At 43.5% G+C, this 13,890-nt stretch overlaps 1 protein-coding gene across 1 annotated transcript in view; it reads right to left on the reverse strand.

Annotated features, from left to right (window-relative positions):
* Positions 1-3,865: 3,865 nt before the first annotated feature.
* The window catches only part of erfl3 (Ets2 repressor factor like 3), a 53,548-nt gene continuing 43,523 nt past the window's right edge, over positions 3,866-13,890 (reverse strand). Inside the window, exons 3-5 of the mRNA XM_084357239.1 lie at positions 10,129-10,244; positions 8,800-9,950; positions 3,866-8,534 (exon numbers count right to left, since the gene is read on the reverse strand). Coding sequence (XP_084213365.1) covers positions 7,875-8,534; positions 8,800-9,950; positions 10,129-10,244 — 1,927 coding nt within the window. The 3' untranslated portion in view covers positions 3,866-7,874. The remainder of the gene's footprint in view (positions 8,535-8,799; positions 9,951-10,128; positions 10,245-13,890) is intronic.

Genomic DNA, 13,890 nt, shown 5'->3' on the forward strand with positions numbered 1-13,890 from the left:
TGCAGCGGGTGCACGATGCATAGGTCGTGGTTATATGTGGAGCATGGAGCTGGCTCTGCGCAGGTTTCTGCGAAAGCAGGCGCTCAGAGGAAGCAAGGGAGAAGGATGTGGCACAGGTGAGAGAGTACAGTGGTTCCTGTGGTCGCTCTCTCTCTCTCTCTGCTCTGCTGTGAATGGAGCACCTGGGTGACTGGTGCGTCTACAGCGAGGCCAGACACCTCACATACAGTGACCCCCACTAAGGTCAAACAAGGTAAAAGCAGGAGTCACACGTCACATAGACCAAACAATTAATCGATTATTCATGAAAATAATCAACAACAGGGGTTGCAGCCCTACTAAAGAGGGATTTACTCTTGCTAACGATCATATAGTTTCACATGAATAACTGTCAGGGGCCTGAAGAGGTCAAACTTAACAATATTTGACATAAAATAAACTAAGATTTGTGAAAAGTTCTGAAAAATCTTCATTTATGTAGCAGCAGAGCAAGATGTGGCTTCTCTCCTGTACCATTTATCATCTTATAACCCAGCAGGTCCAGATCCCAAGGTTGACCACTATTGCTTTTGGATTTTGACAAGTCTGTCTCACTGCAATAATCACATCTCCGATGAAGATAGAAAAAGGGTTTTGTTGTCGTAATCATCCCTCCTCTCCGTGCAGGCTGCAAGTGTGATTACTCGGTAAGAGGTGAAGGACAAGATCCAGAGTCATCCTTCGGCGCAAACATGCTTCACAATATCCAGCTAACAGTTAATATGAGGCTTCAGTAGTCGGAGCTATAGTTAGTGAGTTCATCCAAAGTCATTTTAGCAAAAGAAATCTGTCTTTCTGTTACCAGAAAGCTGAAGCCTCGTAGTACTTCGGGCTATACCTTTATGCATTTCTGCATGAACACAGTACTGTGGATTTTCTCCCTGACCTTGCACAGTGTGGTCATGTTAGAAAGGGATCACTTTACAGCCAGTATGGAGAGGATGAATGATTACATCCATTAGTGGCTCTTTCAATGTACATACAAGCACGCTAGAAGTGAGTCATTAACATAGACTTGAAAAAATATAAACCCTATTCTTCAAGTCTTAGTAAGTTAGGCCCGAGATACTTATCAGATCTCTTAACCCAGTTTGAACTCAGTATGCAGACCTCTCATGTCCACTGCTTCTGGATTTCTGGTTGTCCCCAGAGTCAAAAGCAAACATGATGATGCTGCATGCTGCATGGTATAGCTTGAGAACAGTATATCGCTGTAACTCCTATCTTAAAATATGCTCAAATTTGGAAGAAACTGCCAGAAGTGTTCAGAGTTGAGACCTACTGTACCTGTTTACCGCTGCTTTTTATTAATTTTCTTTAATATCAAATTTACTTGTTAGTTTGTCTTATGATTTTTATTCTATGTACATTTGTTTGGTTACTTTTATTGTTTGAATTGTGTTTTATTTTGTTTTTGTCATTTCTTTCATGTGCTTTTTTCCTTCACCTGCAATGAACTTTGGGTCGCCTTTGGGTATGAATTGTGCTTTATAGATACATTTATTTTATTTTACACACTTATTTACAAGATAAGTTTATGATTCATTCTCAGAAGAGTGTTGAGGTTGAAGAAGTCTCTTATAAATGTGATGTTTATAAATTATTTTCTCTTTTTTTCATTCCTTTCACTGTTCAGTAACAGCCCTTAGATCTACTTCAGACATTATTTATTATTATCAGCAAGCAAACTATTGTTTGTTTAAAATATGATTGTCTGTTAGCGTATATTAAATACCTCTGATGATGTCATTGAATTGATTTTTTTATGTGCATGTCTCTGTATATTTGTGTGTGTGTGTATATATATATATATATATATATATGGGATGAAGCTGCATGTTATGGTGTTTCTTGTTTTGGATTGCATTTTTTTTTTTTTTTTTACTTTAAATGTCCCTATGACATTAAAAATCACTCAAGGGCAGCAACTCTTTGCTCCAGCAGCTCATCCTCCTCCTCCTCCTCCTCCTCTTACATACAAAATGTGCCTGTAAGTGCGCTTAAGACAAGGGAGCTACTACTGACGTCATGTTAAAAGGTAAATGGGCGAGCCTCATGTGAGCTTTATGTGGGTGAGTGGGCAACAGCACCGCAGACAAAGTGCTTTTCTTTATCACAGCTAAACGTACGACCTCAGAGGCCATGAGTGTATGTGTGTGTTCATTTCATCCGCGCAAAGCTTCAGGGATCATGAAGGCCAGGATAAAAGGCTGCTCTTCCTCTTTTACAATTAAAAATTATGAAAATCAAGAGTGATAGAAGAAGGGGAGGCTGATTTTACATCATAAATGGATTTGGATGTCTCTTCTTTTATTCTTTACACAAGTATATTTGGGGTTTTTATGTATGAATGTGTGGTTTTATGTTTGCAAACCACCTCACCTCAAATGACTACTTAGGGAATGAATAAGACATCTCTGATTTTACAAAATAGAGCTGCATGATATGGTCGAAGAAATCATATTGTGATTATTATACTGTGACAGGAAGAAACATGTTTTCTCATATCATTTGCAGGCCATAACATCTACAGTACCTCATTATAATGCGGTTTTGTCACACATTTTTACTTTTTCAAAATATTGCAGCTTCTTGCGACTTCAACATTGCACTGAGCCATATTGAAATTTTAATACAATTTTGATGAATCGTGCAAAAGATTTCTTAATTTTTTAAATCACGACAGTACACTGTATCTTACATTTAAAATAACAGTTAGATGTTTTGGGAAATAGGCATACTCACATTCTGTAGAAAAGTTAGAAGACCTGAAGCTAAAAAAGCTAGCATAAAGAGTAGCATAAACAGGAGGAAGCAGCTAGCCTGGCTCTGTCGAAGGTATACAATCACACCCTAATAGCACCAAATCTCACAAAATAACACGCTAAATCTAGTTTGTTTGATCCGTACAAACAATTAAGTGTTAAAACGACCATTTATCATTTTATGGTTTGGGTTTTTTCCCCGGCCTTGAGTTGTTGCCTAGCAACCAGCGGAGTATTCCGAAAGTTACTCGCTACGTAGCTTAGAAATAGCCCGCTACACAACACCGCATAAAACCATGACTTGATGCTTTTACACTTTGGTTTCTGTACATATTAAACAGACGAAAAATAACGTGTTAATAATTTTAACAGGGCTGGTGGGTGGATTTTTTTGCATTTTCACAGGGCCAGGTTAGCTGTTTGACGCTATTTCCAGTCTTTGTACTATATGGAAGCTACATTTAGCCTAGCCTTAGCCACTTAGCATGTAGCCTACTAATCTTCTCACAAGTCTCCACCAGAACGCATATTTCCAAAAAAAATGCCACATCTTTGCCCCACAGTGTCTGAGTGCAACACCACTGTTGTAAATACAAATCGCAGGTCTGTAACAATTTGTCAGACGTAATGTAGGTGCTGACTACAAACAAATCTCATTACATGTATGCAACGCTGTGATCCTACCCTCTCACTGAAGTTACAGTGCAGAAACAAGTGATAGGGGGACAGAGTGGCTGAGACACTACCATCAAAATGATTTTGAAGCTGTCATTTTAAGGTAAAAGGTTACATAATGTTGCTTTAACCAGGCCTACTTTTCAAAAGGCTTTAAGTGTTTGGTGTGATGTTGTTTTCTTTGTACTTCACTGTAATTGTAAAGTAGCTTCACAGAAATACCAAAAGGCCCCATGTGACTGTCTGCTAGCTGCTGACGAGACAAAAAGTCAGGGGTTAATCTCTTTGTTTACAAATAATAAAACTCCACTGTCTGATTATGAGTCATTAATAAACATGGATGTATGAAAGAAGGGCAGACATAAACAAACACCGGGATATTCATATTGGGTTTTAACCAGTTTTAATTAACCCTGATTACAGCTTAATTACAAGTTTGGAAAAAAAACACGAAAGAAGTGGAGAAATTCAATGTTACATCATGGTATTAACTCTCATCTCTCCATCTGAGTGTTATGTAACTGCTCGGGGGAGACGAGGCGAAAGAAGAGACTGAAAGAGGGAGAAGATAGACCTTTACACAGTCAAACAATACACATCTTTTTTCTTCTTTTAAAATGATACAGCCCCCCCTCAAAAAAAACAAAAAAACAAGAAAAAATATACAAGAGCAAGAGAGAGAAAAAGAAACATTATAAAATAAAAATTACAATACATGACAAAAAAGATAAAATCACTCCCCCTCTGCCCCTAAATAAAATCCTCCGCCGCTGCCCTTCCCTCTCAGTCCCCGGTGTTATTTCTCTGTCAGCATCAAAATTAATATTACACATTTTAGTTATATTACATTTGTAAAAACTAAAGACGAGAAAAAGGTCTCTAGGTTTGGGGGGCTTGAAAGTCTGAAGCAGGGAATGAAGTCTGGGGAGGAGAGTTCACATCATCCAAAGAGATGTACACAACATAAAAAGCAACAGTTAACAGATCCATGGAATAACAATAATGCCAGGTGGAGAGGTAAATAACCCAATGAGAACAATAAGAACAACAACAATAATCAATAGCAATATCGACATCAGAAAAATAAACTGAGAAATCTTTATTCTTTTGATAGAGAAATGTAATCTTTGTGCTGTTTATCTACCGTTCTTTGCCTGAAACAGGATGAGAGAGAGCCTGTGTTACAATCAGAGTCCAATCAATCTTTTTTTTTTTTTTTTTTTTTTTACCCTGCAATATCATGACCGAGTCAGATCACGCTACGGTTACCAGGAAGTCAGACGACGCCTGAAACCGAGCGAGGAAAAATAAACAGAAAGAAGAGAGAAAAAGAGTGCAGAGCAGGTAAGACTGATGCCTCATCTGATGCTTAGATATGACAAGTAGTAGTAAGGCAGCGGTCAGTTCAAATACAGACACAGGACTTGGTGGGGGTAAGGGTGTGTGCGTGCGTGTGTGTGTGTGTGTGTGTGCGAGGAGTGTCTGTGCATGTTGTGACATGCTCCAGTCCAGACCACAGGGGTCTGATGAGGAAATTCAATCAGCTCAGCTACACAGACCGCCTGGAGGCCATCTATCTCACAGTTCGCTGCTATAGATCCGTCTTGTCGCCGGCCAGGCAGGGACAGGCAGGCCGCCGGTCAACATGGCTCTGTTAGCCAATCAGACGCCTGGACGCCCTGGCCGCTGAGACAACAAGCTCCGGGATGTTAAAGTATAATCACAAATTATTTGTGTATGTGTGAATGTGCATAGTTTGAGGAGGGGTCTCACATGTCTGACTTTGCTAGAGCTGCAACGCGTGATCGATTAGTCATCAGCACTATTTTCCTGAATCGATTAATCCATTTTGAGTCATTTTAAAGAAAGAATGCATCAAAATTTCAGCTTCTTAGATGTGATTATTTCTGGTTTCTTTACTCCTCTGACAGTAAACTGAAGTTATTTGGGTTGTGATATTTGAGGTCGTCATCTTGGGACATTTTCTGGCATTTTATAAACCAAACAACTCATCGATTAACCAAGAAACTAATCAACGGATTAATTGACAATGAAAATGATTATTTGTTGCAGCTCTAGACTTTTCAAGGCTATCTTATAGTAATGATTAAAACCCCCTCTCTCTCCCTTTGCCCCAATCCAGAGCTGCTGTGAACTGAGCATTATGCTAACAGGCAGAAAAGATTACTACTTCACTAATAACCCATGAGCTAATTCAGAGCATACCCCCACCTCTCTCTCTCTCTCTCTCTCACACACACACATGCATGCACACACACGCACACACACGGAGCCTGGAGAGGTGGCCTGGGGCCAGGACAGCTCCGGCCAGGGAGAACCCCACAGAGCCGAGCTAGACTGTACAGACAGGAAATAGCAGAGTGCTGCGCGCTGAAAGGGCAAGCTACTGCAAATGAAGTGAACAGCAGAGAGAGCCACACATCTGAATCATTAGCAGTCTGTTCCAGTCCTGTTTTTTTTGTTCTTTTCTTGTCGGTCTTGGTCGTGTAGACTGGCCTGTGTGTGCTGTTTTTCTCTGGCTTGTCTGTCTATGAAACAAATGTACAAGAAACACCCCCACCCCTCTTCGTTTTCTGCACACCCACCCTCCATACCATGAAGCGAGCGGCATGACACACATCTTACCACTCAAAATAATCCACTTACAAAAAATCCTGAATCAATCATGTCATTAAAATGCTATGGTTTCTTTTAAAATCTCACTTTCTCAATAATTTCATTTAGAATATATAAAGATATAGTCTGTATGTGTGTTATTAGAGCTCAGTTTGCACTTTTATACATGCTATAAAAACAAGGCATAGAGAGGCAGTGTGTGTGTCTGTGTGTGTGTGTGTGTGTGTGTGTGTGTGTGTGTGTGTGAGGTCTAAGATGTTCCCTGCTCTCTCAGGCTCTCACACTCATGTAGTTAACAGGCCTGGCAGTCTCACACACTCTCTCAGGACCTGAGGATGACGCCACTACACGGAGAGCTGGTGGTCCAGACAGAGAGAGGGAGAGGGAGGGAGCATGTTTAATAGCTAAAGGCAGTGTTGTGCATGTGTGTGCATGTGTGTGTGTCTTTGCTGGTTTAGTTTAACACTATCTATGATTGTTAGAGGAGCTTTAGCTGGTGAACTAGGATTCTGTGCTGCTGGGACTCGAGAGAAACTCTTTTCAGTATACAAGCCGTGTTAGGTGAGGTGAGAAGAAGGCTAGTTAACAGTTACCGGAAACCCCTCAAAACCCCTTCCTTCCCCCCTGCTGCCTTCTCCCTTGTCGTCCCCTCAGCATTCCTTCCTCTACAGCGAAGTACTTCTTCATTCTTCTCACATCTCCCTGGGGTTAAAATTATTTCTGTGAGTGGAGTCATGATCTTTCCACAGGTGGTCCGCAAGAGAAAGAGAAGGCAGGACAGGAGAGAGACAGGAGGAAGGATATACAAAAGTCAAAAGCTCTGAGAGAACAGTGTGCCAGAGTCAAAGTCTGTGTGTGTGTGTGTGTGTGTGTGCGTGCGTGTGTGTAAAATGTGTGTACAGTCGTGGGTTGCAGTGAACATTTTAAAGTGTCCATAAGCAATGCTTTGACTGTGAGTCCCCTTCCTTTTTTTTTTTTTTTTTTTTTTGCTTGTGTGTGTGCATGATTCCAATAAACATACAGCAAATGGCTTCCCTGAGTGGAGTGGGCCAGGTTTAAGAGTCAACACCCAACAGCCCCACTCTTCAATCTTGGAGACACACTTTCCTTTTTTCCCCCCATGATTTTTCAGTATCTGGCAAACTTTTACAGGAGTTACATGAGTTCAAGAATGATTACTCATAGCAGTCCTCTTCCACATCACTCCAGGGCTGTGGGTTTTAGATACAGGCACTTATCAAAGTCCCGTCAGCGTATAAGAGAATTAGCATAGGGGAGGAGTGTGCACATTGTCATCCTAGGTGTGTTGCTGGGCTATAAGGGAGTGTGTGTCCCCTGAGGAAAGTGCTGACTGGCTGCTGATTCAACTGATGGGGCCTGACGGCAGGAGCTGTGCTACTGGGGCAGGGCGTCTGGAGCTTCACTGGCCAGGTGGGAGGTGAACTCTGATGTCAGCCCTGTTAAAAGTCACTGTGCCTGGGATGGCTGAGTCTGAGTGAGTCCCACCTCCCAAAGGATGTGTCCCAGAAGAGCCCTGATCCAGACAGAGGACTGGTGGGGGATCTGACAGAACAAGAGTCAGGCTGTCTCTGAGGTGTTGGTTTTATATGTGTGTATGTTGGACTGTGCTCTCAGTTCACTGGAGGTTTCAGGAATCTAGTTTGTCAGTGTGGGAGAGGGATTACAGAGGAACCATTTACATACTCCTGTACCACCTCCAGTGCTACTGGAGCAGTAGTGTTTGAGCTGTGTCTCTCATCAGCAGTCTTTGTTCTCCAGAGACAGCTGTGCAGTGGCACGATGCAGCTCAGCGCTCACCCTCAGCGGCGTGGCTAAAGAGCCCTCATACGACAACGGGGGAGGACTGTCCCCTTCTCCGCTGCCTGTCCCGTCCTCCTCCATCTCCATCCGCCCATTACTTTGCCTTTCTCTTTCCCGCTCCTCCTCCGGTCGCACTTTCTTGTCGTCTGACTCCTCTTGTGAGGCCTCCATGCGCTGGTCCTCGCTCCAGCGCCTCTTGAAGCGCAGCTTGAGGGGGATGCACTTCGTCTGGGGAGCCCCCGATGAGCCCGTCTGAGGTGGGGGTGTGTTACCGTCCCCTGGTTCGACGGGTTCAGTCTTGAGGGTGGGCAGCAGGCGATGCACATTGGAGTGTGTGTGCTGCGAGGTGAAGAAGGGCATCAAGCCAGGTGGAGGCGGAGCAGGGGCTTTGAAGACATCCTCATCCAGGTCCTCATCAGGATGGGCATGATGTTGGGCTGCAGCTGAGCCGTTAGCAAGGCGGTGGTGGTGGTCAGGTGCTCTCGGGTGGCGAGGGGAGAAGAGCTCAAATTCTTCATCTCTCTCATCTGGGTCCTCATCACTAATGTCGGTCACCTCCACCTCTTCCTCTGACTCGATATCAGAGATGGGCTCCACCTGGACAGTCAGATAAACACAAAGTTTTTTAGTTTGAGGCGATTATACAACTATGAAAACATAATTATTAATATTATATTCCATTTTTGCAAAATAGATCCTCCCAAGTCCCCCTAAATCATACACACTGAAGCTTTAAGGCAATATCTGACGATTAAAAAGTGTCCTTCTGTCCTTTTTAAGACTTTTGATCTGATTCACACATTTTCTCTGTGTAACCTTGAGATAGATCACAATGAAAGATATTTGGGTTTCTGTATCTCACCTTTATCTTGGGAAGTCCTGCACTGTTTAGGGACTGCGTCGAAGAGGAGGCAGAGATCATGCCTGAGCCGCTGGCTGAGCTCAGGTCGCTGCCAAACGACAGCGAGGACCCCAGGCCAGAGGTCGACGACATGGACCCAGACCCTGAGCCAGAAGACATGGAGCTCTGCCTAGGTTTACTCTGGCTTTGACTGTCCCTCTGCTTCCTGCCCAGGGGTGGTGGCTGCAGCTTGAACTTGAAGGGAGACATGTGTGGAGGCTCCTCACCCAGGTGGAGTGGGTGATGCATGGGATGAGAATGCGGGTGAGGGTGGGCAGAGTGAGGTGGATGTGGATGGTGGTGGGCGGAGTGACCAAGAGGTGGATGGTGGTGCCGCTCCCCTCCCCTCTCTCCTCCCCCTGCTGTCGCTGCCCTCTCTGCTCTCTCGCCTCGCTCGGCCAGACCGGCCTTGTCTGCGGCAGGCCGGTGGGGCTGAGGGATGACGATGTTGGGGTACTGGAGGAAAGCTCTGGGGCTCAGGCCGTAGTTGTAAACCGACTGGGTGTGGGCCTGCAGGTAGCGCTTCATGTCTTCTGGGTTGAAGGAGAAGTGGGAGCCTAACATGGGTGACAGGGTAGGTGAGGGAGTGTAGGGGAGGTGAGAAGTCGGGGTCATGGAGAGCGCTGGAGACAGAGGAGGGGCTAGGAGGCCGGCTCCTCCCGGCCCCGGCAGAGGGGACACGGGGAAGGGCGACAGGGGCTCTGGATGGATCCGGTGCCCTGTGTGGCCACGGGAGCCTGGGTGCCCGGGAGGGTTTCCTGCTCCTCCATACATCCGGAACAGGGTTTCATGAGATAGACGGGGATGGATGATACTTCGGTAACCTACTCCTCCACCAGGTCCTCTTTCTCCTGCTCCACTCACACCCCTCTCTCCCCTGTCCTCTCCTGCTCCCGTATTGCCCTCCTCAATCTCAGAATTGACTGAGGTGCCATCGCTGCAGTCGCTGACGGAGCCACGAGCCATTCGCCGGGCCACAGAGCTGAACATCCCACCAGGGCTGCGTAGGTCTTCGTTCGGGGAGAGGACTTCAGAGGGGGTTGAAGGCGGAAAGCGAAAGTGAGTCCCTGCACCGGTTGGGACGGGAGGGGCGCTCTGAGGAACGCTGCTTCCTGGAAATGTCAAGAGAGGGAGAAGGAAAAAAAGAGAGGGAGAATACTGAGAAATAATATATAATGTTCTCCTGTGTAATCCTATGTAATCATGCTATCCTATTGTGGGATTAGGAGATATCTGAACATGCACAGGCATGCACACATACACACACAGCGCCAGACTGTCGAGGCTTACCAGTGGAGCCCATGTCGATGAAGGGGTAGTTGACCAAGACCAGTTTATTGAAGTTGAACTTATAGGTAAACCTCTTGCCTTTGGTCTTATGGAGGATCCTCTTGTTGTAGTAGTATCTGGCAAAGAGAATAGAGAAGACATGATAAATAAAAATGTTTAAGTCTTGAAAGTTGAGAAAATGTTTAATTCTGAACATTATATTTTCAAGGTTAGGAAATGCTTGATTTTGCAACATAATCTGGTGTTTCATTCACGCAACTGACTTAACCAAGAATCCTGTAAGATTTAAAATGAAATGAGCCTGTCTTCATTTTTAAATGGAGGAATTCTGTAAACTTTGTTTTTCGCAACCGCATTTATAGTATTTAGATGTGGTGAGGAATGCTTCAAGAGTCTGAAAAATGGTTGGATTATGTACATTGAAAGTACTTCAAAAGTGCTTGAATTTTACTTTTAAAAAGCTGTGAAAACCCTGAAGAAAAGACGCTGAGCTCACACGTGCATAATTTGTGTAAAGACACATATCAGGGTTAAATAAATTACTGTGTACTATCTTATGCAATCATTTTGATGTATTCCACCAAAAAACATAAATACTAGCCCACTAACAACACCTAAACATTTAATTCAAAATGTACACCTCATTTTAAATAATCATTTTGCTCCTGAAGTCACTGAGCCTATGACAGATGCGCCTGCACACTCAAGCACACACTTTAATAAGCAGGAGTCTTTCATGTCCCCCCCCCCCCCCTCTAATGATAGATATTACGGAGTGTTGTATGACGTTTGCACAAAGCAGACCCAGTACAGGGAGGAGGAGGGGGAGGAGGAGGGAGGAAGGGGAGAAAAAAACAGAGAAAACAGATAGATGAGGAGCAGTGGACGGACTGAGCTGAGGAGCAGCATAAAATGCTGTTGATGCATAAACAAACAAACAAACAAACAAACAAACAAACAAACAAACAATCAAGAGATCAGAGGTCAATGTATTCGGCTAAATGTGGATTGTAAGGGCACAGTTGCAGTCATGTCACAGCTGCGTGCTACATTTTGAATGTTTTGTAATTTTGTATCCGTTTACATGAAGGTCAGGAATTACAAAAAAGTATTTTAGGGTCTTTTAAGTGCAGATTTTGCCACACAGCAACACACTCACACTGTTATTCATTTTGCTAGATGGACCCATCTCTTTATGTAACACCAAAGCAAAGCCACCAATAATTCACCCCATCTTTATCTGTTTATGTAATGGCCATTCTCTCTCTTTTTTTTTTTTTCAAGCTTTCTCGCTCCCATGGCTCCTGCCTACAGTACAAGGCTCCATTTTTATTAACCTTTGTCCAGCTACAGCTCTTTATGTAACATCTCTCTTCTTTCTTACCCAGATCCACATCCACTTTATGTAACCTCTAGATCCCAGGCTGCCAAGCCTCACACGCTGAGGGCTGAGACAGAGCGAAGTAAAAAGAGGAAGAGATAAAGAGCAAGAAAGGAACAAAGACGGTGTGTTTGTCCGTCGGGGTAGATGCTCACCAAAACCACCGCCTATCCCTTCCACTCTACCCTTGGCTTTTTAACACAACCAGACTGCACATTTACTCATCATGTCTGCATGCCTACCTGCTTTTATAGCACTAGGCTCGGCTTTCCCTTCCTCAATCATGGGTCTGCTGGCACAAGTTAAGTGAAGTGTGCTGACAAAGATAGGGGCTTCAGGGTATGTAGGTAATGCTGAGTTAATCAGAGCCCATTGACTATCATTACCCTGAATGGTAGTTATCCAGACGGCGGTGTGTGTGTGTGTGTGTGTGTGTGTGTGTGTGTGTGTGTGTGTGTGTGTGTGTGTGTGGGTGTCTGTCTGTTTGGTGGTGGGGAGGTGTTGCCCTTCACCCTCTCTTATTATGCTTATTACACAGACTGGCTGGGCTGTTTTTGCTCTGGGAACAGACTGTTGCTCTTTTTCAATCTTCAACCCCCCTCCTTCGTCTCTTCTCCCTTTATCCTACTGATACCGCTCTCTCTCTCTTTCTCTCATCAAACTACAGCCACCCCACCCCCCCATCCCAACTCTCCCTGCGCTCTTTTCTCATCCCCTGAGGCGATGGGAGAGGGTGAGAGAGAGGGAGAGACAGAGAGAGACAGGACAGGCCTGCACTGTTGAAAACATTGTTTACGCCAGGCACAAAGCAGCATGTAATTTCTGCTCTAGGGGAGACACTCACAAGGGCCGGGAAGGAGAGCGAGGGGGAGCAAGGGGACGGGCAGAGATGGGCAGGAAGTCAAGCAGAATTAAAACCACAACAGGACTGTGATCGAATTAGCTGATGATAGAAAAGTCAACAGGCTGTGCTAGGGCCCACATATGGGTTTAATACAAATATGGATTGCAAGAGTGGAAAACAAACAAACAAAATTAAGAGAAATCTATTTTGTGCAACACGGCCTCACTGCAACCCCTAAGTGGTGCAAAATTTTAAAAATACGATAAAAATCAGAGCTCGCTGGTCGCTAGAGATTACGTGCTAGTTAGCAATCGCTGTGTAAATAAGCAACCCGAAATGTTTTCTATTCACTACAAGCAGCATGTTTTTTTAGCTGGAGGCAGGGGACATACAAATGAGACATCCATGAGCCTAAAATAATGCTCTTCTCCTCCACAGACGTTTATCCACAGCAGGTAAAGACTAAACTTTCCGTCCCACTGACATTATCACTTTGATGATGGTCGGATTTATTGTCACAATTATTACATTATTGACTTATCGCACATATCTTCTTATCTTACATATATTATCTTATTGACTCGTTGATAAGACATGACCTCCATCATTTTTAGCTAATTTTGATATTGCCCATTGTGTTTAAATGCAATTTTTGTTTTATTTATTTAGGATATTTTGAATTTTTTACATTGTAATTCCAATGTCTTAATATTCTTAATAATTTCAAGTTCATTGCCCCAAGGATGTACTTGCATTATTGTGCTAATACATTATCATCATGTCAACATAAATGTTCTTGAAATGACAATAATATCATTTATTGCATATATTTTTTTGGCATGTACTTTTTTCAGGGACAATATATGGCCAGCTAAAGTAGTTAGCAAGACAGACCTACAGTAGTTGTAATACACTAGAGCCCAACCAAGACTGATCCTGATATAAGGGATATTCATATAACCACAGAATATATGCATAAATACACAAAAAAATTGATCCCTCAAATGTTGTTATCAGACACTGACAAGGATATATACGTAATGGAAGCAGGATATTTTACAGTTTCTTAAATTACACCAGTGCACTGAAACAGTAAACCTCACTGGGAATCTTTTGTCTTGTATAAACTACTACCCCAAGCATCTTTGTCTTCATTACGTACTTTAAAAAAGTTTGCATATCAGCACTCCAGACAACATATACATCTGTGATCGGCTGATATATTGGTCAGGCTCTATAGTAGACTTCAATAGTTTTGGCTGGGTGTATCTGATAAGCTAAATGTATAACCTGGCATAAATATGAATGCATCCCAAAGGCCAATAATATCACTGTACTGACTGTACTACTGTACTATAGAGCATAGCCAACTAAAATGTCGTTTGCAATTGTGTTTGCAGCTAATACAAAGAATGCTGAAATACAGAGTTGGAAGCAGATGACAACTTTGCGTAATCCTCGCCGCAGCAACTGAAGCTGTGTTTAGAGCACATGGTCACCCATTCTTTCTCCACGCCCCCTCCTCCTGTGCCGTCAT

This window comes from Pagrus pagrus (assembly GCF_965226575.1).
Source record: "Pagrus pagrus genome assembly, chromosome: 7".
NCBI lineage: Eukaryota > Metazoa > Chordata > Actinopteri > Spariformes > Sparidae > Pagrus > Pagrus pagrus.